At 41.3% G+C, this 25,152-nt stretch overlaps 1 protein-coding gene across 1 annotated transcript; it reads right to left on the bottom strand.

Moving 5' to 3' along the window:
* Positions 1-5,028: 5,028 nt before the first annotated feature.
* Positions 5,029-24,305, bottom strand: BEND3 (BEN domain containing 3). The gene is made up of 4 exons (XM_066547142.1): positions 24,178-24,305; positions 15,441-15,485; positions 14,791-15,011; positions 5,029-9,880 (listed from the first exon to the last, which is right to left on the bottom strand). Exons 2-4 carry the CDS (start codon positions 15,472-15,474, stop codon positions 7,613-7,615), a joined length of 2,523 nt encoding a protein of 840 aa, XP_066403239.1. The 5' UTR covers positions 15,475-15,485; positions 24,178-24,305; the 3' UTR covers positions 5,029-7,612.
* Positions 24,306-25,152: the final 847 nt, after the last annotated feature.

The following is a 25,152-nucleotide window of genomic DNA, read 5'->3' as shown; positions in this document are numbered from 1 at the left end:
ATGATCCTGGAAAGCTTTCCTAGTGGATTTTGGTGATCCTTACGCTGCAGAAGTGAAGGGACTCTGCAGAGCACCCAGAGGAAGACAGCGGGCTGTACTTTCGTTGTGGGCGTTGCTGTCACCACTCTGTTGGCACTTGCACAGCTGCAACGGAAATAAATGAGATGCATCCTCTGTTCCCCAATTCCGCTTATTCTTGCTATTCTAAGTGGCTGCCATAATCTCCAGGGGTGCTGAGAGAAACAAGTAGCGAGGTGTGTTGTAATAGGTCAGCGAGCTCCAGCTGCTGGTCAGCAACCTGCCAAATGCTTGTCAGCATGTACACACTCCCTCACTTCCAGCAGGAGTAGCTTACACCAGAGCATGCAGGACCAGAGGAAGACCCCACTCAAAAAATGCCAGGAATGCTCTGGGGCTTGGGAGTAGCTAAGGTAGGGATGTGAAGAAATTAACTATCTGAAAGGGTCTGTTCTGTGCAGGATAAAAACAGTAACAATAACAAAAAGTCAACACCTTCCTGGCATCCAAGATGAGCAGGGCAGTTGCATCCCTGAGAGCAATTAACATAACAAAGAGCACTTAGCAAGGTAATTTGAATTGAACAGACTATAAATACAGTATTATGCCAAAAAGTTAAATTTTTGACTTCTGGAAAAGCCTTTTGGAAACCAAAGTAGACAAGAGCACAAGCAATCAAGACCTAGCCTGTTCCTAATGATGACAGATTTTTTCACTAGAGCCTGTAGTGACAGGACAAGGGGTACTGGTTTTAAAGTGAAAGAGGGTAGATTTACACTGGATATAGGGATTTTTTTTTTTTTTTTAATGTTGAAGGTGGTGAGACAATGAAACAATTTATCCAATTATCCCCCATCCCTTGAAGTCTTCAAGGTCAGGTTGGATGAGGTTTTTAGCAACCTGGTCTGGTGGAAGGTGTCCCTGCCCATAGCAGGGAGTTGGAACTAGCTGATTTTTAGAGGTCCTGTCCAGCTAAAATAATTCAGTGATTCTATGCCACCAAAACCGGGCCCTCACTGACAGCAGAAGGTAGAAACAGGCTTTCAGAAGTTTGAAGTGTTAATCCACCAGTGGTATGAGCTAAGGAAAAGAAAGACAGACTTCCTACAGGAGTCCTGTGATGCATGAGACAGCCCTCTGTGGTTTCAGGATTGAAATGGTTGGAGAGGGAACTGTACCCATGTGCTTCAAAATAGAAAGCTTCAGTCACAAGGCGGGGTGATCTCAGAGGAAAACTATGACAGCAGGAAGGTGAGTAGCTGTTCTGCTCGGCTACATTGATCTCTCCTGGATAAGCTTCTCTATTGATCAGACCTTTTTATGGGGGTCAGACACTGCTAAGCAGGTTGCACTTGTTTCTGCAGCCTTTAAATATCATGTGAGCTAAAACTGTGACCCAAAGAAGGGTCAGAATGTATTCTGGGAGGTGTATGAACAGGCATGTCACTTCCACAGTTTTTGCTGGGGGGCATGTAAAGCACACAGAAACTGATCTAGGGATCAACCACTCTGTGAGGTGGAGGAACTATATGCAAGGGCTTCTTGAATATATTGTTGAGAGGTGGAAAGGGGAGGCTTGGACAGCTTGAGAAGTGACTGACAAGTTCACAGGAGGCTGCCCTGTGAACTTGTGCTGTCCAAGCCACCTCTGCATTAATCACAGGCAAACCCACTTTCATGTTGGATGTCAAGGAATGGACCTGGAATGTGCAGCCTGCCTGCCCTTGCACAGATCGATGATCTGATCCACATGACTTTGCCTGGTCCCATAAGAGGCAAGCACTGCCAGACTGTGGGTGGAGGAGCCTGTTGTCCCTGGCACAGCCTGCCACATTACCGGCAGCTTTGTGTGTCTCACCTGCTGCAGGAGCAGTGCTACGCAGCTGCAGAATCTGCTGCATGTGGGCCAGCCTGCATTATGGAGCAGGGCATGGGACAGAGAGCCCTGTGAAGGAATAGTGGGGAATTGCTCCCACAGGAGTTGGACTTGGGTCTGGCAGAAGAAAGCCTGGTCAACTAAAGCAGGCATATACTGACACTCCTGAACAGGCTCTGGGTTCTGCTGCCTACAGACTGACAGAGAGGCAGGGTGTATTCCCCAACCCCTCTGGCCACACATAATAAGCAATTCTTTTTTTCTTAGAACAGAAAAGCACCCAAGTATTTCTGATGGGGAGTTGGGTTTGCAGTTTTGTTGGTTGGTTGGGTTGGTTTGTTCTTTTGTTTTTTGGGGGTGGTTGCTTTTTTCCTGTAATGGCATGTCAGAACAGAACAGTCTGCCTTCAGCACCTACCAAATTACAGCGCTCAGCATGGAAGGGAAAGGAAAGCAAAGGGGGATGCATGTGAGCCATGCACATCTGAGCACTACTGAAGCTAAAATTTATTGGTTTCCAGTGCTTCTGCATGCAGACAAGCACTACAGGGAGGGAGACCCTCTTTTGTTTGAACTCTTGGAACAAGGAGAGATAGGGAGCAAGAGACAAGGGACAACATTACATGACATAATACCAAACTCCTGGTTTTATACAAGGGGTCAGATTTCAAATGTAGGATGCAATCCTACCAAGTGACTCATTCCCACTGCTGACAGTTACCTTAGGATTTTCTTCTCACAGGAAACATTTGTAGAACTTGCTAACACACTACCATACGAGCTAACCAAAGTGGGACATTCCTGAAAGGAATTTAAGGTACATTTTGCCTTCCAGAGAAGTGACCTCTAACACACAAGACTACAAAATGCCTGTGGAAACAAGGACAAACAGCTGCTTTGCTATAATAAAATTTGTGAAGGAAATTGGGAGTGATTACTTGACATTTGTGTGTGTGTGTGTTCTGTGTGTATAGATACAAATTAGCTGATCTTCCTCCAATATCCAGTAATAATTTCTTTCCATCTATTAACATCAATTTTAGTGTGATTGGACATGTAATGATTTCACCCATTTTATGACTGGGAAGTCAGTTTCACTAAATTTTAAAACAGAAATTAAGGAAACCATAGCTAAAAACATAGATAAAAATTGCTCTATTCAATTTCATCTTGGGGTGTGGCTAAGAAAGGGGAGAAGTGGGAAAAGAACAGCTTTATTTCTCTTCTATTAGAGTTCTTCCTTTCCCAAGGGAATCAAAGTTCTTCCTTCTGAATTTTTAATCAAAGAAAAATGCTCAGTGGGGACCACAGTTCCATGATGGAACAAACCAGGAAATGGAGAAAGCACGTGGTCTGCTCGTGTCACAGGCTTTCATGGCCATTAGCTAGAAATGACAGCAGCCAGAAAATAACAAAAATGAAAAGGAATATGGTGGGTAAAAATAATACAGTGTAAGGGCTAATCTGCCAGTCAGATGAGGTACAAGGAGAATGTGAATGTGATGGAGGTTTGATTTTGTTAGTGCTGGAACTGGCAAAGCCAGGACAGCTCCTTCAGCTGGCACTCTGCTGCAGGAGAGATAACCCTTCAGAACAGGATTTATGTGAGCTCTAACAAACACAGGTATTATGTATTCTGTGAGACACTTCTATAAAAAATTAAGACTATTACTACCAGTGAGAAGTTTTGATGAATGAATTTGAGGGCAAAATAAGGATTTGAAAGCACTATTACTAACAGAAATTTATCTGTCTTAACATTTACTGCAACAAAAAAGTAGGTAGGAAAGGATGAAGACAAATGTGTATTTCTTGCTTGTTCTGCCTTTCTTAGCAAAATCAATTTTAAGAGAGAATTAAGAGGAAACTAAACCATAACTTAATCTATTCATTTTTACCAACTTCAGACACATTAAAAAAATATACTTTCAAAATGTTCCTGAGGAAAAATCTGTAACTCCATTGGTGCTGACTTGCAGTAATAATGGAAGAAAAATCAGGAAGTCAAACCAAGGCAGTAAAGAAATGTTTGCAATGACAGTGATGGAGTTTGTTTAATTTACTCAGAAAAACCTGCCACATTTGTTCTTCCATAAATTTTAACTGCAATCAACTAAAACTTTTGTAAGTAAGAGCACTTGTCAATTTATGCCCTGCCCTCCAGGCAAGCTTAAGACATTGAATTTTCCAGCTGTTCCACGTCGCTTTAATCAGCAAAATGAAATCTGAATGAAAATAAATTATAAATAAAACCTGTACATTATTTTTTCTGGGCTTCTTGGGGGTGTAGTATTCATCTTAGCCCTTCCAGCATGAAACTAGACCTGGTGTGCCTTTGTAGAGCATTGAGCACACAATTCTGTTTCTCACTGCTACAACATAAATATCAAATAATAATTAAAAAGAGACAAATGACAGCATTTTTAAAATGTACCTAGAAATAACTTGTATGCATTTTGAAGATAATTTAAAAAGTCACAAACATTTCTTAGAACATGAAACACTGCATCCATAACTGCTGCACTGCATCAGCATAACTGATTTCAAGTAAAGATTTTTCTAATTTGCCAACACACTTGTTGTTGATTCTGTCACTTGAATACACTTAACAGGCAATAAACTGATGTATACGTCACCTCCCTTTTATGTGCTGTTTTGTATTTTTTACAGAACCTCTAAGGAAATGTTTAAGTTGTAGAAAATGCATAAGATGCAAAAATAAATAATAATACTACACTGTTTCTTTTAGAAAGCTTAGAAATGGGCAATTCAATACTTACTGAAAGCTGATATAGTTACCCTGTAACAAGTAGAGACACTCGATACCCACCTTAACTGGGTAGGTAGAAAGTAACTCTCATCCATAGGAAGTCAGTGTGCATGGCTACCTATGCACCCAATACTTCAATATCTAGCAACCCTCCTATCACAGTTTCACTTCCAAAATTTTAAGTTTATTCTTTTAAACAGAAGAAGTCTGAAAGACAGAAAAATCTTTTTAAATGGCTGCAGCAAACTGGGGTGTTTTCCTTTATGTATTTGTCCAGCTACCTAAGGTTATCTCAGACCTTAGTAAGAGACTTTATAGGAAAATAATCTTGCTTGTACCTGAACAATCACCAGACAACATTCCTCTTGTATGAAAATAATATACCTTTAATATATTTACAAGACTGACCAACCGGATGAAGTGGCTGTTCTTCAGATGCACTGCAAGAGCTTGTGTTAGTGAACTATGCCACTATTTATATGTCTGTATTTTCTTGATATCAGTTATAAATCATACAATCAAGCAAATCATGAAAGGGTTGTAAAGAGTTGGACAAAAGGAATGTACACAGCAATAAAAAGAGAAAAAAACCCACAACAAAAATATTTTTATACCCAGTTTCAAAAATTATCATTTTTATGATCAAAGTTGTCAAATTGTTTTTTTCACTACTTTTTAGATAATATCAATTGACTGATTTTTTTACTTAATATTAGCATCTACAGTAAAAGCCAGTATGTCTCAAACTTGCATGCTAGCTACTAACATCTATCCCTTGTAAAAAAGTTCAATATATATTGAATTCTTCTGGGAGCTTTGACATCACTAAGTGGTGAAACATATGACATTAGGATAAGAAAATAAAATTGTATTTCTTACCTTTTGGCCAGCCATTTGCAACTACAAATTAAACAGCTGTTAAGATCTTCTGTTACTTTATATATCCTATAAAAGTGCACATAAAAAAATTTCACAGAGTTTCTAGGTAACATACAATGACAAGAGAGTCTTGGTTTTTGATACATTCAATTTGACAAATTTATGCACTAAAATGAACACATGCAGACATTGTGGTATCAGTTCTTTATCTTTGGTAAAATGATTTCGATTTATTATAGCCGTATTTGCTCTGATATCCATTTTGAGTATGGTCTGCTATTACTTAAACCAACAGGAAACATTTAAATGGATATAAACAGTACCATTGTGTTGTTTAGTACATTCATGACTGTTTTTCAGACATTCTCTGAGAATGTTTCTAGCATATGGGCAAAATGAGCAAATGCTACTAACTATGATTTACTCCCAGTTTAACACAATACATGTACTAGTTCTTGCCATCAGGAAAAACCATTCTGTTTTCCTTTTAAAGGGATCAATATGAGTCTACGAACAAGATATTCTAAAAATCTGAAGTAAAAATATCAAATATTTTGTACTTCCTTACAAATGCTAAAATAGAAAATTACATTGGAACTGACTTAAAATTTGCTATGACCCATCTAAGTAAACAACAGAAAAGGACCACAGAGAACATCAATTGCTCCAAGGTGTGTTCCAGTGATGCTCTGTAGGCAACCACTGTCTTTACTGTATTAAGAATCCATAATTGACTCTCCCTCACCATTTCTATCAGTATTATTTTTTTTAAAAAGAGAAAACTAGTTTTAAAGCAGCACTCTCCAGTGACAAGTCATACAGCAAATTCATGTTGGGTTCTGGATGGTCTTTGTTACATTTGAAGATATTAATGATGCAAACTTGACCATATGAACCTAAGTTATACATACACAGTTATGTCTCCAAATAGCTACTAATTACACTAAAACAATTTGGCAAAGTGAGGGAGTTCCGTATCCCGACACCCAAATATTCAGATGCTGCTGCACTCATGGAAAGAGGAAGTTACATTACCACAGCTCATATGCTGGGACCCTGAAACACTGGATTTCACCACAAAACCAATCTTTGCACATACTTTTTATATATGCAATTCAATATCAACACTGGAAACCTTTGGAATCATGATTTTGATAGAAAGTAGGGTCTAAAATTTTTTAAGTCCTTGTTTCAGGTCTTTTTGATGTTGCTGTTGCTTCTGCTATTTTACAAACAGGGTGGCAAGCAGATGATGGGAAGATATTCCATGGGTATAGGCTTGGGTCTGGTTTGGTGGCTTTACCCAAGACAAGCAATCCTCAGTCACTCCAGCAGTTACACTGGACAAAACAATAACAGAACTCATGGGGGCAGGATCAGGCTTGTGGTGTCAATGCAAAAAAAACCAAAAACCCATTCCCACAGTGTCTATGCTCACGTCTCAATTCTTCAACAGAAATTCTTGATTTTAGAAATAAAACCAATGTAACAGTCAAAAATGCAAATGACACCACTCTGACCCACTCTTTGACACAGTATTATAACTCCAGTACCTCAATATCATGAAGAACAAAACAAGTGTGAAGCTGAAGTTACTGTAAAAGCAAAGTCTAATATTCCAATGATTTCCAATGAAAATGGCACATTCAAATTTAAATTAGTCTACACATTTCAAAATCTGAATTAATTAAAAATACTGTTTATAATGGTATAATGAAAAACTGCTCTTGAAGAGCACAACCATAAAAAAAAATTCTTTATTATTAGAAAGTGATAGAAAAAGAAGATGCAGAAATGGGGAGTGGAGCAATAGTTTCAATACATGTATTTGCACCAGTGAATATCATGCTCTTAGCGAGTCATTGATAGCTGTCACTGATGGTCTTTACCCATGTACAAATGTAGTCAGCCACTTCCCACTGCTGCGGTGCCAACAGAAATGCAACACACACACTGAAACGCAACAAATTTAGGGCCTGACTGTCCCAGGTGCTGAGAACCCTCAGCTCCCAACAGGCCCTTCGGTCTAAACCAAAGCATACTCTTGACAATAATTTAGTGGTCAAAGTCTTAGCAGTTTAAAGAACCTGTCACTTTTTTTGCTTTCTTAGCTTTTTTCAGTATATCACACTTTTTTCTGTTAGGACGCCGGCACCTTTCATCGATGCTCGGTATACATTCATAATGCCACACCTCTTCCATTTTCTCCACAGGATAAACTGCCTCCACGTAATGACGGATCAGTCTCAGTCTGATGGGATCAAGCTGTTTTTTATTACAAGCACCTGAATGGTTGTACTGCAGTCTCAGATTCTCCGGAGTAAAGAGTTCAGGGAAGAGTCTTACAAGAAGCCTGGCAGCAAAGTTGCCGACTGACAGGCTCTGCTGCACTATCTCTCTTATCTCCTTGTCAGACAGCAAATACAGAGAAGGCACAGGGAAGTCTGGATTAGGAACAACAAGTTCATCAAGTGGTATCTTGCAAAAATCCTTGCTGCTTCTTTCCGGTGGCAGTGGCGGCCCTTCAAATTCTTCCCGAAATCTCTCAGGGTTTATTGCATAGGTGAGAAATTCCCTCCTGTCGGGCCCTGGCACGTGGATTTTCCGTTGCTGTTGGTACGAGCGCCTTTGCTCCGTGTCTCTTCGTCGACACCTCTCGTCAAGCTTCCCAACAAACTCTAATGTCCACACTCTGTCATTCTTTGCTCTGGGGTACAGTATCTGCACATAATGTCGAATTAATTTAATTCTAGTGGGGTCAAGCTGTTTCTTGCCTAAAGATCCGCTACAGTTGTATTGCTTCCGTAAGTTTTCATGAGTAAATAGTTCAGGAAATAGGAGAACAAGCAATCGGGAAGCAAAGTTGCCTATGGAAAGACTGCTTTCATATATGCTTTTAATCTGTTCTTTGTTCAACAGGTAATCCGGGACAGGGACATCAAAATCAGGAGGGGGAAAGTCAAGTTTGTCAAAATCTATGGGTACAAGCCAAATTTTTTTGGACCGTCTGCCAGGCTTTTCATATTCAAAACTGTCTTCCACTTTTATGATTGATACATCATCTGGTAAACTAGAAGAATCGTAACAGTCATCTCTCATCTGGTCACATTCACTTCCATCCATATACGTACTTTCAAGCTCATCATTTATTCGCTGAACACACTGCTGCAACCAGGCTTCTTCTTCTTGCACGTCTGGAAAGTAAATTTCAGTGTACCTACGGATTATTTGAAGCCGATGAGGATCCAGCAGTTGTTTTCCAGAGTCTCCAAAGCAGCTGTACCTTTCAGCTAATTTTCTGTGGTCAAAGAGTTCTGGAAACAGTCTATGTAACAAAAAAACAGAAAACTCTCCTGGTGAAGAAGCTTCATCTAAAAATTCATTGAGATCCTGAGCATCCAGCATGTAATCTGAGGCAATGACATTACTCCTGTCCAAGGACAAAGCTTCTTCCTGCTCTTTATCCTCCATAAAATGAGAGGATTCGACCTGCTCAGTCTCATAAAAACTGGATGATTGCACATTCTGCTGACTGTTTTCCATTTCCCTTTGAGCCCAAAATCTATTGAAAAAATCATTGACTTGAGGCAAACACTCCAACTGCCACACAGCTGTATTCTTCACAGAAGGATAACAAACTTCCACATAGTTACGAATAAGCTGCAGATGAAGAGATTCAAGTTTCCTTTTGTTGAGAAAGCCACATGCACTGCAGCTCCTGCCAAACTCATCGTCACTGAAGAGCTCTGGGAAGAGCTGCACGAGCAACCGGCAAGCCAGGTCCCCGCCCGATGTGCTTTGATCCATGATTTGTTTGAGTTCCGTAGAAGTCAGCTGGTACTCCGGGGGAGGCTTGAAGTCAGCAACAGACTCTGCTGGACTGACTTGCTTTTTAATTCTGCTAACCTCCAGAGACAAGAGGTCAACTTTACTGTGAAGCTGAGTCATATTGGTGTTGAGTGTGTTCAAGGTGTAAAACATTTTCTGTATCAAAGAATATATATTTGATTCTGAATCTGCTGTGGCTGCCGCTACTGCAATGGCTGAGTCTCTTTTGCGTTGATCGTTCAAAGTCCGAATTTGTGAGGGACTGCTGGGGTTGATTTTTTCAAACAACTCGTAAGAAGCAAACTGCTCTGCTCCTGGTGGGTTCTTCTTCTCTGTGATTTTGTGTGAGATGCCATAGAGAGGTTTTTTATAAGATGGAGTGATTATGTCACTGAAGGATTCTTCTTCACAGAGCCATGTTACATTAGAATTCTTGCTCTTGCTTGGCTGCTCTGCATTTACCTGAGTGGGTGAGCCAGCATCTCTGTTCCTCATGTTTGAAAGGGAACCCTTCAAATGAACAAATATTGTATTAGTAACACTCCCTTAAAAATATTAGCTATAAATATGTGCTCCTTAAGCAGGCATTGTTACATAAATATGCAAAGTCAAATTTTCTGCAGGGGACTTGTGTTAAACAATAAAAATTAATAATTTCACTGGGAAAAATAAAAATACAGTAAAGAATTATTTAGGTTTCCTTTTTGTTTTCCTTTTTTTGGCTCATAGCTTTCCCCATGGAATAGAAATGCAATAATAATTCTTGGTACTCTCTACCCACAGAGCTCTAATTACTCCCCCAAATTAAGTATCATTAGGCTTCACCTTGGATATGAGGATCTTGGGCTGTCAAGAATTTGGGTGGCAACAAGTCAGCAACAGAGCCAAGAATAGCATCTAGATTTTCTGACTCCTAGTCCTGTGACCTTGCCATTGCCTCCAACAACTGCATTTAACATTCCAGCACTCTCTTTAGGTTAGCTTTTGAAAATGTCACGAAGGCTAAAAACAACAAAAAATATGCTTATTCTCTTTTTTTTCTGATGTGAAAGGTTTATATACAGGTTTTAAAAAATTCTTTATAATGGTGCAGAAGTACTAAACAAATCCTAGAAATTTATTGATTTTTAAAAGGTATTCTATTTAAATAATAAAAAAGTGGAAAGTACCTTGGTACAATATCTTTTTTTAAAGGAAGCCTAACAGAAGATTTCTTTATTTTTGAAAGACAAGGAAGTTTAGACTCATGGATTTCTAACTTTCTAAATTATTTAAACAATAGAAATTTATATAATTTATAAATTATATAAAACTAGTAATGAATTCTTGAGGACTCAATGTTCTCAATTATTTGTATTTATTCCTCATTGCTTGAAATTGGAACCAAACATTTTCATCATCTCACAGTAGATATGCAGGGCTTGATTTGGGGTTTTTTCCACAAACACATAGATATTGCAAATAATTCTTAAAAGTTAAGAATACAGATACAGATAAAACAGAACCAAGATCCAACATAAAGAATTCAAACATGAGAAAACACAGATTTGTAGATGTTTCTATACTGAAACAATTTTCTTGAATTGTTCTGTAGAACATGAATTAGATAAAACACTACAGAATTTGCATTCAAGTATTAAAACAAATGAAACGCAGACTTCAGGTCAGAGCTGAGAGCCACAAGAAATTTGAAATTCTAGTTAAGGCCCCATTATGTCCTACAGTGAGGAATTTGAATTAAGGTTTCTTTCTTAAGAAACAGAACTGTAAGTCATGAAATCAATGTGGTCCCTATGTGTACTCATACTTGGCATCTGCTTACTGCAGTGACAAATTGAATCTAATTATTTTTTAATTTCTAATGCAATGTATACTCAAAGGAGACTCAGAAAGAACAAGCTGGCTTCCACTCCAAGTTTAGAAACCAGCATACAATTAAACTGAAGCTGTTTCCAAGTTCTGCTCTCACATCACATTACCCTACATACAAAACCTTGTGTTTGCACATCCAAAGCTGAGAGATGATCAAACAAAAATGTAATGCCAAGGAGATGCATTTCAGTGTGCAGAATCCCTGGCTGTTATGGTGCCTAGGACACTTGGTTTCCAGGTCCCAGTTAGAAGACTTCCCACTCCAGTCCCACTCATAATAAAGCCAGAACAGCGACTGAACTGTGAGCAAACTGAAATCCACATTGCCCCCACCAAACTGCAGGCTCCTAAGCTGGAACTGAAGTTGTCATACACCACCTGTACTTGTCAGTGAAGAAACAGAGGAAGTTCCAGGTAGTAACAGAGCTCTACATAGACATCACCTAAAAGCAGGCCATGAAAATCTCCACTGACAATGTGCACAATACTGCTCCCCAGTTAGGCACACAAACTGAATTACAAAGCTTTTTACTATTTTATATCTAAAGAACAAAACAAAACTTTTCTTACACAACCAGTGAGACCTACCACCTGAGTTGCTCTTTCATTAACACTCCTGTTAACTGGGAATATACCAAATATTCCTTCAAAAACAGCATATGCCTCTTTCAATTCCTTCTCTACTACTATAATACCTTGCTGCTAAATAGCTTGCCACGGGCCACCAGGTATCTGTCAGTTCTCATTTCACCTCCTGCTGTTTATTTTCCCTAATTAATTAATAATAAAACTTGGCAATATAAGGGTAACTTCTATTGATGTGCACCTCACACACAGTCAGGCCAAATCAATATTAGAATGTGTATTAAAGAACATTAATTCATTATTTTGACAGTAAGATCATTAAAGTTTGCAGTCTCAGTTTTGGACACAGTGCTCTGGAGCTCATGCTAAGAACTACAGCAGATCTTCACTATGATAGCAGCTGAACTTCTTCCTTCACTAATGCAGCTCCCAGTGCCTGGATCTGGCTGCGGGATGGATTTGCATTTCAGAATATTTGCATTTCAGAAACATATAGCCAGTGTTCTCCTAGCAGATGACAAAACATTTGGGCCTTAAAAATATTTAAGGATATTTTAGTTCAGATGCATTCTCATTTTCTTTTCTTTTGCTTTTAATTATCTTGTCTATGGTTTCCATCTGGGAACAGCACTATCATCACCATAAATACATGGCTTTTGTAAATTGTCCAATTTAACTAATTAGTTTTCTGTAACACTGATCTTTAAACATCCATGAATTTCAGATAATACTGCACCCATTTAAGATCATCAGTTCTAAAGTACTATCAAAAAAGAAGCAAAGATATTGTTCTATGAGACTCAATGTAAGACAGTGCTGCTTTTTATACTACAGTTGCACAGCAAGTGTTTATGTTTTAAACATTTTATGAACATTTGCAAAGTGTAGTATTTTGCAAAACATCGACCAATACAAGAAATTGTAAAATAGTCTTTTCACACACTCTCTTGGAATCCTAAGCCAAGTTTTAAAAGTTGTTTAGTTATTGTTCTGCTCAATGCTCAAGTCCATTTATGACCTTTGTTATGCTTAATAAACAAAGTCTAAATATCTCTAAGAATACAGTGCATAATATTCAAGCACAGGAGTAAAGAATAAATAAATACATAGGCAAGAAATATAGATTCTTTCAGACACATAAGAATATGGAAAAGTCCTGCACATAACTTTTTTAAACTTACAATCTTCTACACATTGTTTTTTTAAAGAAAATCAGGGAAAATTAATTCCTGATTATGAAGTGGCACTCAAAATTTAAAAAAAAAAAAGCTAAGTCTTCAGATAAAAAGTAATTTAGTAATACAATTACCAGCCCCAAAGAAGTACAGCTCTGTTTATATCATAGATAGATGTCTATATGACATGCAGTAAAGATATACAAGCACAACATACTTTAGAATAATTAAGATTTTTCCACTGTTTAAATAGAAATAGTTAATAGAGTCATCAATTAAAACAGAATATTGGTACTAGAGAAGTAATTAACTTAAAAAATTCTGTTAAGATTGAGGACTATTTCTGGTTGGTTATTTAACTAAACATGCTGATTCAATGGGGTCAGCCAAGAATGAATTTTCATATTATTACCGGGTCAACTTCTGATATTATAAATCCAAAGTTATAATTAAATTCAAATTAAACTTTAAAATTTATTAATGGCAAACAGGAAAATGCAAAGCAAGCACATTCAGAGACCATTATAAAGCTCTTTTAAGAATCTGAATGTAAGGAAAACAATTGTAAAAAGAAAAAGAGAAAGGAAAAGAAAGAAACCGTGTAATAAGATTAAAACCTACCTACCACAGGCATTCAGGGGAAAAAAAGCAGCCGTAAGAAGTCAGAGAGATGATAGTCAAGAAAAAGAATCACAGAGAACTATGGCTATAAAGAAGACATGAAATGTGCAAATAAAACATGGAATAAGTGGCTAGGTAGCAGAAGAGCAGAAAAGGATACGTGCATTAGGATAGGTCACAAACTAAATATAACCCAGGGCCTGAAGTTATTCAAAAGAGGATGAATTTGAATCGAGGTTATTTTAATAAAGTGCTGAGTGTGAAAAACAGGAGGTCATTATACTGCTCTAGAGGGTGGCAGGTGGATGTTACTATCTAACACTGGACACTAGTCTTCCTGGACTCTCAAACGGAACAACAAAAATATAAGGTGACTCCTGAAGAAGAGCTGAAAAAAAGAAAATTTTAATCTTGGAAGGGAAGGACTGAGAGTGGACAACATCACATGAATTTTCCCACATGCAGAAGATTTTTCTCAGAAAAGATGATCATTGCACTCCCTACTGAAAGAACAAGGACAAAAAAGAAACTAGCTCAATTTCAGAAGAGATTAATTAAAATCCACCATTGCTTAGAGAGGTGAAGCACAAGATCAGGATAATGGAAAAGACTGGGCATCTCCTTCACTGGCTAGAGAAACATCTGGATTGTCCCAAGCTGGGATGCCACACCAGATGCTGTAATACATTCCATCTTGATGTGACTGAAATCTTCTGCATCCCTGCATTTTTATCCTTCCAATAATACAGTAACTTATACTGGTCTTACTGACATTAAATCTTTGTCACAGAAGAAAGAATTACAGCCCTGATTCTACCACTCAGGATCAAGCTGAGGGACTGTGTGACAGGAGAGGGATTGTAATCAGTCATGCCCAGTTACTCCAAGTCACTGCCCCTTCCTATGTTATCTGCTGAACAACAAAAATATAATTCACATAAATGAATTATTCCATAACTATTAAGTGTATTTCATAAATATGATCACTTCCATGTTATTTAGAGAATACCCAGCTGTGTGCAAACTAGCTTAAGATTAGCCACATTTGCAACAAACTCATTACCAATGCAAATTTAGTTAAAAGACTTGCATTCTACTTAAAGCAGCAGAGAATTTAGCCTAGGAAATATGAACCAAAAAAATCACAGTCATGTGTGTAGCAGTCACCTCTTGTGTAAAGCGTCTCTTCTTCACGCTGGGTAAGGCATCCTGCTGGCCTCCTGACCCATCACAGCCAAGGGAGCTCTGTTTCCGTTTGATGGAATCCTGTAGGCAAGTCACTGCACCATCCAGTGAGTGTTTCTCAGCAGATCTGGAAGTTACTGAGCAGTCTAGAGCTTCATCTTCATTTTCTGTTTCTACTTTCACATTTTTTTTAGGAATTTTTACTGAAAAAAGAGAATGTTTAGAAAGATAAAGCACCCTCTCCAGAAAACCATGACATCCTTAGTATAATGTTCTGTGATTTGTTTCTTTTTATGAATATGTGTTTTGAAGAACTTCATTATATTTATTACTTCTATGGTAAGTGTATATTGGGGCCACCTCAAAGTCAAATCATTCCGTTTTCCAATAAATGACATCTTCTTGTCCAAAGAATAATCTAAAGTATTACAGGAGGATTTTTTGGAGGGGAGGAAGGATGTAGAGCAGAAATAATAATGACTAACAAAGATAATGCCCCATTTTAGATAACTTAAAAAAAAACATTAGTGTAATTTGTCTTGATCCAACTGCATTCTCTATTAGGTGGCAAATACTTTAAATCAACAAGTATTTCTGCCTGATCAAAAATTATACAAAGTATAATATTTTACCTTCATCATCATCAGTGATTTCAGCTGAATTCATCTTCTATCTCACTAAAGAACAAAACAAAACCACAAAAATAAATATCAGCATCTTCTGGAATCAGAGAATATCTACATCTCCTCTTGTAATTACTTTTCATCTAGAAGTATTGAGTTAACAGCCCACAAATGACTCCCAGCCTTTCCAGTCTGTATGTTTGTAATAACTAGTTATTTTCAATAACCTTCATGGCCATCTACAGACCCCTCAACAGGCAAGCTATATTGCTGATAACACACAGCAGGTAGGGAACTATTTTAAACTCTTTTTCTGGTACAGACAAACGTAAAACTCATTCAAACCTTCTCTGTAGTATCTTGGCAGCATATAAATGGAAGTTAATTGTATTAAAGTCTTCGCCCTGTACAAAATCACTATTATTACAGTCAAATGTGTTCATATTGTCCTTGTGGTTGACACAAAGTTATCACAGAAAGAAAACTCATCATTAATAGTAACATACATCCTGGAGTAAGTTTTTATTTTAAAATCTTTCATCTTTTGGTATAAATTGCATCAATTCCAGCAGAACAATGCACATACATCTACACTAAGTCCTTTTTCTCTGTCAGCCTCTAAATAATGTGGTTTTTGTAGGGAAAAGCAAATATATGTATTATGCTAGCATGATTTTAGTGTTACTTCTCACGTGAAAAACTCATCTGTATTTCTGTTTACTTGGAAACTAATTTTGCAAGTTACTTGGGGGCAAATATCAATCTCTGTACATGTTCCTAAAAGATATTCTAAATCTTTGGAGATCTACAAAGCAAACAACTTGGTCAGATATCACTGACCCTTTCAGGGCACGCAGCTGCAAACTGACACTCTCAACTGGAGAGCGGGTGACTGGCAAACGGTCACGCTCTGCTCATGCTCCTCTACACGGAGCATTATGCTTATCTGGCCCCAGAAAATTATTGCTTTACAAGTGGAAGTCAATAAAACCAGTCAATCAAAAGTGTACACATAGCCCAGGAGTGGGAATTAAAATGAAATTGATAAGAAAGATGGGGAGAGAAAGACAGAGAATCTGTTGTGGAGGGAAAAATAGTCTGTATCTCTCTCCTGAATAATGCTGATTTTTTTTTTTTTAACTTGTCAAAACACTTTTTAAAAACTCTGTAAACACTTGAATGCTGTGTAGATATGAATTTCAATTTGTAGGCCATTGATGGCTGTAATGGTAACTATGAGGTTCCATTCTGGATTAGATTTTGTAGAATTTACAATAGGTGGCACCCAAACAAAAGATGCACAGATTTATAAAATCAGCTTATACTGGGCCACCCTTGAAGCCAAGATACTCTTTGATGCGCTGATCTTCCACATGGCCCCTATACACAGCCTTGTAAAGGGCATCCTCAAGGGGATAAAATGAGATTGTCTTCATCATCACGTACAAAAATAAATCTCTCTCGGATGCAGAGCTACTACAAACCCCTCAGATAGCTTATCCTTTTACCCACCATAATTCCCTATTTCAGGACTTGTATTGATTTGTGAATTGATCCATATATCAATTATGCAAGCCTAACAGTACCTGTCACTTAAACTTCTGCAAACTCTCTAAACGTAACAGGGTGAAGCTAAGTGGCCTGCACCAACTTCTAAACCACCTGATAAACCCTGACATGGGTTAATACCCGGTCTTATTAACTCAACAGTATTTAGAGATTTAGACCAAGCCACTACAGCTCTTCATGAAAAATCCTACAGCAGTCTCCTTCTCACAGCACCATCAAAAAGCCCTCCTGGACCTTAAGAAAATCCCATTGTACTAACAGTTCATATTTTGCCCTGATATCCCACATACATTGATAGTTACTGCCTGGATCTTCCTTGCACTTTTCCATGCTGCACTAGGCGTGGCTCTAAGGGCTGTGGTACAAGACCAACACATGTCAGTGCTCAGGGAGTGTGACACACAATCTTTTTGTGAGAGCCTGAGGTGACAGTAAGCAAATCTATCAATACCACTACAGAACATTTTAAAATGGAGATCAAAATGATTTTTCATATAATCCTAGACTGCTTCATTGGAGCAAAACAGTAAAAAATGTTAACCAGAAAGGCAGAAGAGAAGATTAAAAGGTGGCAGTGGATGAAACAAATATTTAGGAAGGAATATTTAGGAATTTTATTTTCTTTCTAATTCCTGCTATTACTATTATTAAAATGGGAAGAATTCTTTAGAAGAATTCCTATCAGAGAAAAAAATCAAACTAAAAGGAAAAGATAAATGAGTACCTGAAAAACCACTCTTTAATACTGGAAAAAAGTGAAAATTAAAGCAAAGCAACAGTTAACTTTCTGAAGGAAACAACATTAGGCAGGCCAAAGCTACCTTGAATTCAGGTCAAATAACACTGAGTTAAAACATTGTTTCACAAATTTGAAATACAGTGTTAACTTTTGAGGTTTTTTATCCGAAAACTGCCAGAATACAATTAAAAGTGAACAGTGAAAATCAGTGTCAGAAACAATGAAGCCTAAGAAGACTGTGTTCCATACCTGAGATCTTTGGTGTCAAAAAAAAGCATGAACTTCTTTTTTTTTTTTTTTTCATTTTTGGGAGCCCTAGTAATAATCTCTTTCCTTATCTAGTTTCCTGTCTTCTTTGTGAGATTTGTAAGAACTCTGGTATTGAGAAAATGAAGCACATCAAACATATAACAGCTTCTGTTAAGAGATGGGATTCAATTGTCCCTTTGATTTCCTGCCTTGCAGCCCCACCTGCTCCCTTTGTCAAGCATGGGTGCCCACCTTAACCTTCCATCTTGATAAACTGTCAGAAATCAACTCACTTCTTTTTTTCCTGGGTCACTTTCCTTGTAATTCAGAAGTAAAGGGCCCAGCTCAGGAGTATGCACAAGGTTTGAGCTGGAAAGGAGGAATTAAAATCTCTCCTCATACCAGCAAGCAACTGGCTTGATTCAACTGTTCAATGATACCTTATTTATTCCACCATCTCGCTTTAAATTTGGGTCACAGTGGACCCACGGGTGACTAGTGAGCCATCAGAGAGGCACCAACATAGCAATGGCATCATTGCTTCCACAGGAAATTAGGATTTATGGAAAGGGGAAAAGCCTGTATCTGTTTCTGAGCGTGTCTGTGCATCCATCCCTGTATATGTAAGATTAACAACAATTTTGTTGATTGTTTCAAGTCCACTAAAGATAAAACATTTCATATTTGCTAAAATATTGTTTGCTGTGCATCAGTTCTTACTAATAATAATTACTTCCTCTATAAAAGAGGTAGCACTGTCAAAGTCTGTTTCGAGGTAGCATTCTAGCCCAGACTGTGAGATTAAGCAAAGCTGGAATGAAAAAAAAAGTCTAAAAGATCTTGGGGCAAAATACTGCAAAAAGCAATTGAGTGAGAAATACATACAGTAAAGCAAACATCCAACAGTTGTTCCTTGTCATGTTGAGTACACAAAACATATTTCAATCTTATATGTATTTTTTTCAAAACGGAAGATAAATATACTTATCATCCTCAGCCTAATAATTACTCAATGCTATCTAGAGGACAGCTGTTAGCAAGTTCTAGGAAAGAGTGAACACTCTGTGCTGAAGTTGGGAACCCACGCCTGCAACTGTGACTGGCAGAGCAACCAGCCTTGGCAGCTTTATCTCACTGGGATACAGACAGATGCTGCACTGCATCCTGTTTTCTGGTGAACCCTCTGGAAGACAGATTCCAAACCAACCACCTACACCTATGTCAACAGCCAAATCCAAGGGAGTAGGGAACGAAGGGGAGTCCTGGAACACCTTGTCTGTCACTACTGGACAAATTCCCTTCCCATAGATTCTGCTCTCCCTTCTCATCAGACTACGCAATGAACAAGGCAGTTCAATGAAGGGACTTAACACTGCCCACTTTGATTACTCTTGCTTAGACATCTGCCTCTATTCCAAAAATGTACCAGGTCATGACACTTAACTGCACTGTTGTATCATTTTGGTAATGACATTCCACATTGAAATGGTGTTACCCATGGTTAACAGAGAAGCTCAAAGCATAGGGCAGTGCTGGGAGCTCCAAAGCATGGAAGAACACCTCAAAAACAAGGTTTTGGAATGTTTCTCTGTGCTTTTGCACATAGAACAGAACATGTGAACCACCTACCAAAAATGCACCTACCCAAAATATGCACTGAAGCTTTAAAGATTTAAAGCACTGGTACAACAGATTTTATGAGTAAGGGAAGAAATTGCAACTCATACTCGGAATGTATTTCAGTTTCATATCATCTATTATAATGCATATTGCTACTTCAAAGTAGCACAAGGTGTATGTAGTTATTGATACACAAAACTGAATCCAAACTGATTCATAAGTTATTTCTTCCCATAATGTGCATTCTCCTCCTCCTGTTTACCACCTAACAATTACTCGTGTGTTTGCCTTGAAGGATGCTTTCCCGACCCCTCTTATGATTTTGATCATTATAAAAGCACAATACAGGGAGAAAAGATCCTGCTAATCATGTAAGATGAAGGTAATTCTCTGCCTTTGCAATCATTCTTAAAGAAAGCCTGACTGATCACTTTCACATCCTGACTTAAAAATGGAATGAAAAAATTCCACCAGAAAAAAATACTGCTGTCCTGCTGTTTGTAACTAAAATAACTCTGTACTCTCTGAACTCCCATAACTTACATACTAAGTTCTGACAAATGAAAAAAAAATAGTGTGAAAACCACAGGAAACTATAAAACTGTACACATGCTGCATGTGGAAAGTGACTTGGATTTCATCACACTTGTTAATACTAATCATAAATGAAAATTAATCACTACCTTAAACAAGATATTAAATAATAACAATAATGATTATCACTTTTATAGAAGCTTGCTGTTTAGAATTTAACTCCTTACATAACATTGTATTGTTCAATTCACTAATGCATGGTAAAAATGTAGAAGTTGCTTCTTGGATGCACATCGTCCCACTAAGTATTTTAGCTTCTTCATGTAGGTTGGCAGGAATGTCCCTAATTCTTCATTATTGGCTACAAGAATGTTATTAAAAAAAACAGGGATTGAGACATTGTGTATTAAGTTTATTCCCTTTAAAGCCTCATGGTGGTACATTGCTTCATATATAAAACTCAGCTCATAATGAAAAGTGTTCTTGAGCACTGTCTCTGAAGACATCAACTGTTCTTCTACATTTTGGGCAAATGTTAAGACATACATGTTTGTTAGTAACATTAAATACGTGTTTGATAACATATGCAGAATAAACTGCTCTGTTTCCTTAGCTTTCAGCATGCAGTGAAAGATACAACACCCCTCTTACAGCATAGGTATCCTAATAAAGTTAAATAAATGAGGAACACAAAAAAAAAAAGCTGATCTTTTAAGGAGATGACACTAGCTAAATTTTATAAGACATGTACATTCACCTGCTGTTTAACAGCCAAAATTAGCACCTCCTCTTACACATACCATCATGTAACAGGACTTGATCACTGAATTGCAATGGTATTACGCTAGGTAACTAGAGTATGATTTACCCAGAGCCAATCAAAAGCACTGTACATATATTCCTTCTCAGCAATTGACAATGATTAATCAATTAATCTGGGCAAACACTCAAGTGTCTGTCCTGCTCCCTGCTCTCTGCCTATATTTCCTAACATGCACTGGGTGAACCACAGAAAGTAACCAAAGCTTCCCATGGGAAGTCCAGAGCCTTGAAAGCTGGTGTGGGTAGGTGGAAGCAGTCCCATTCCACACAGCAGATGAGCAGAGGGCTGCTCCAAGTGTCTGGCAATGGTGTGGAACTCCGTCCCTCGTGATGATTTAGAAGACTGATTCCTATAGAACAGTTGGAAATAATGAGAGGAAATAACAGTTCTCAACACCCAGCCCTACCGTCCCAGAGTCAAAAAGGACAGGAGGCGTGTGCCCTCTGCTCAGGCTGCCCAGGAGCTGCCTCCTGTTCAGGGTGCATGCTGCTCTCCAGGCTGTCTCTTGGAAGGCTCTCCTGCTGGGCTGAGAAGCAAACCTAGAGAACTGCGAGTTCTGTGTTCTGCTTTGGGTGCCAAGTAATCTGCATCTTTCATTTCCTAGCTGTAGCACTGGGTTCAATAATTTCAATATTGCAATTATCCTCAGGGTAGATTTTATTCCTCCGATTTGTAAAATACAATGCAACTCAAATTCAATTCAACTAAATTAGACAGAAATACCACTCCAAGACAGAGCTGGAAAATGTATTTCTTAAAGGCAATGTTTGCCTTTTGTTCAGGTCTATGGGCCAGTGATTTGACAACAAATTTTACATAATTTTGACAAGGCCTTATAAATTTTGAAGAAGCAGAGGGTCAAAGAAGTCCAATACCTGAAATCACCTTAATAAAAAAACACTACCAAACAAAAACCAGGAGAGTTATTTGAAACTGACCACCCATCTTAAAGAAACTGAGATCTGAATGTTGCTTCATTTAACTGAGCAAAGAGAAAAATGCAAGTAGACAGCATATGAAATACTAAAAGCAAATGCTTTCTGTTCTATTCATTTTGAGGTAATAGGGTGCTGCAGACTTGTTTCTCAATATAATTTGTTCTTGATATCCAGTACTGACCCTTGTAAAACTAAGTACTGTAGAAAACAATATTCCAACATTACAAGCATTTTTACTACGAATACATGAATAGTAAGTTCTAAAACTACGAAGAAAAAGATTTTAAGGAACCAGCAGATGTCGTTGGAAGCACTACTCTTATGGAGAATAAAAATCCCTATACTTTTATATTTTGAAAACCTCCTTTGCTGTCCTGGAGCAGGACATGAAGCCTCAAATCTCCACTGAAGCCAGCCTGCAACAAAGGTGTTTTTTCGGTAGGACTAAGAGGTTATGCTCTTAATTTGGGTCTTTCATATTTCATTTTAATTAAGTTAAATATGCAGATTAAAAAAAAAAAAAAAAAAACAACAAAAACCCCTAAAAAACCAATCAAACAAACAAACAAACAAAAAAAAACCAACCAAAAAAAACAACTCAACAAACCAAAATCACTCTTCTCAGTTTTCTCACAATTTGCCTAAAACTGAAGTTTTCTCAATCTGTCCTCTGTACTTTTACCAAACAGCAATTTAATCTTGCAGGGGTCAGCAAAACACTAACCTGGTTTATTTCCAGCAGTAATGCATGAATTTGTCTTTTCTTCAACCACGTGTTTTCCACTGGTCTATTAAAAACATTTTGTTTTCCTCTCTCCCCTCTCACTCTGCTTTTATTTTAAAATACTGTTCCACCTGAACTTTGTGCAGTTTGAATTCTCCTCCAAACTTCATTTACCTTCTGTTTATTTTTATCCACTGAACGTACCTAACCTATGAAAATACTTAGCAAAGATAAAAACTCAGTTGGTCCAATACTGAGTTTGATTTAGCAGGAGATAAGAAGTATGTATGAACATACATGGGTGATTATTTGTTTTACGAGATGTAAATCAATAAAGTTGGAAACAGGGAAAAGGTTTCTCTCTCCCTGGTTAGATGTCTCTGCCCCATGGGTCAGGCATATATACTGTGTTTATAGGTGGCAGCGACAAACCCTACTCACACTTCAACCCAAAAAAACTCTGGGACTGCGTCAACGCTATGTGGGAGCCGTCACATGGCTGTTGGCCTGCGGCCGGCTCGCATTCTGCTGGTTCAGAGTTTGTTCCCTTCTATTTACAAAGGGCTGTGTGGACACACCGCAGGGAAAAGTAGGGTAGAGGCAGCGGGTGATCAGGGCCGGGGAAGCGGGCGGTGATCGGGGCAGGGGCGGAGAGCGTGATCCGGGCGGAGGCTGCGGCTGATCAGGGCAGGGGAAGCCGCGGGTGACCTGGCGGGAGACGGTCGGACCAGGGGCGGCCCGTTCCCCCGCAGTGCCCTTCACCGGGCCCCTCAGAGCGCGACTCAGCGAGGACCGACACGAATTCCAGCGCAACCACCCGCCCGCCGCTCCTCCCGCCGTGTATGATAGGACAGGCGGGACCCTGACCCCGGCGCTGGTTCCCGGGGCACGCGTGGCCCCGCGGAGCCCCGGGGCGGTGCCCGGGCGGGCCCGTGGCGGGGACGGGCGCGGCCGGGGCTCCCCCCGCGCCTACCGAGGGCCGGCGGAGCGGCCGCCACGTGGGAGCGGCGCGCGCGGCGGCGGCGGCGCGAGGCCCCGCCCGGGGGCGGGCGCTGCGGCGGGGGACGCCCCGCGCGCCCCGCACGCGGCGCGGCCGCGGCCGCTTCCGCGGTCAGACCCACGAGCCCGAGGCGGAGGCGGCGGTTGGTGCTTCCGGTCCGAACCCTGCCCGGGCGGATCTATGTGGCCGGCGCGCGGGGGAGGAGGGGGAAGGGGTTAAGGTGAGGCTGGAGGTGACGGCGGCGTGACCGTTCCTCTGCCCCCCCCACCGGCTCCCCGTTGTCCCCCTCCCCCAGCCCCGCGGATGGAGGCACCCGGGCCGGGCGCGGGCGACCCGCGCCGCCGCAGCGCCGCTCGGAGCGGCGAACAAAGAGACCCCCGCCCGCGCGGCCCCGGCCCGCGGGCGGCCGGGGGAGGGGCCGGCCCCGCGCCTCCCCCGCTCGGCCCCCCCCCTCCCCGTTCTTCCCCCACCCGCCGGGGCGGCGCTCCCCGCTCGCCGTGGGGTGCGTGGAACGGCGCCCGTCCCCACCAGCGGCGGCGGCGAGACTTACCTCTGCTCCGCGCGGGGCCACGGGAGCCCCGGGGCGGCGGGGGCGGCTGGAGCGGCCGCCGCTGGAGCCCGCGCTTCCCCCCCGCTCTTTGTGTGCGAGGGTCCGCGCGCTGCGCTCTCGCGTGACGTGACGGGACCGTGTGTCATTTCCGCACAAGGACACCGAGCCCCGACCCGCCGCGGCCAGCGCCACCCGCCGCCCCGGGGCAGGGGCAGGGGAGGGAGGGAGCAGGGGTGGGGGGGGGAGAGCGGCCCGCTCCTCCCCCGTCCCCTGGCTCCCCACCCCCCGCCCTCCCCGGCGCTGCCACTGGGAACGCGCGCGGTTCCCACTGGAGACCCCGCGCGCCCCCGCGCCGCGCGCGCCCCGCCGCCCACTCGGTGCCGCGCGGGCAGAGGCCCCGCCGCCGGGGGTGCCACGCGCCCGCCCCGCGACACGCCCTCGCCGGGACCCCGCGCCCGCAGGTGGGGCCGACGCCGCTCAGGGACACGGCCCCGCGTGACGGGGCCGGGGACCGGCGGGGACGGGGCGCGCTCGCTGCCGGCGGCCGCCGCCGCGCGGAAAACGCGCTCCCCCCGCCGCCCTCCCCGGCCTTTGCGCGGCCGGGCCGCTCCGCGCGGTCTCGCGTGGAGAGTCGGGCGGCGGGCCGCGCACGTGCGCGCGCGGGGGAGGCGGCGGCGGGGGCCGCGTGCCCACGGCAGGTGGCGGCGAGCACGTGGCCGCGCGCGGGCACACGGTCCCGCATCCCCCCGCGCGCCTTCCCAACACCCACCCGCCACTCGCGTCCCGCCGCCGCCAGGCTGCGACAAAACCGGGGGGATCCGGGTCATCCCCAGGCAGAGCCGGGCTCCGGCCGGGCCGGCGGAGAGATCGCCCGGCTGTTCCCGAGACCCCGGCCGCGGCCGCACCGATCCCGTAAATCCGTCCCCACGCCGGCGTGCCCGCGGGTCAGCCCGGGGCAGCCCTGCGGGCGGAGCT

Source organism: Molothrus aeneus, chromosome 3, assembly GCF_037042795.1.
Source record: "Molothrus aeneus isolate 106 chromosome 3, BPBGC_Maene_1.0, whole genome shotgun sequence".
Taxonomy (NCBI): domain Eukaryota; kingdom Metazoa; phylum Chordata; class Aves; order Passeriformes; family Icteridae; genus Molothrus; species Molothrus aeneus.
This window is presented reverse-complemented; position numbering and strand designations above follow the sequence as displayed.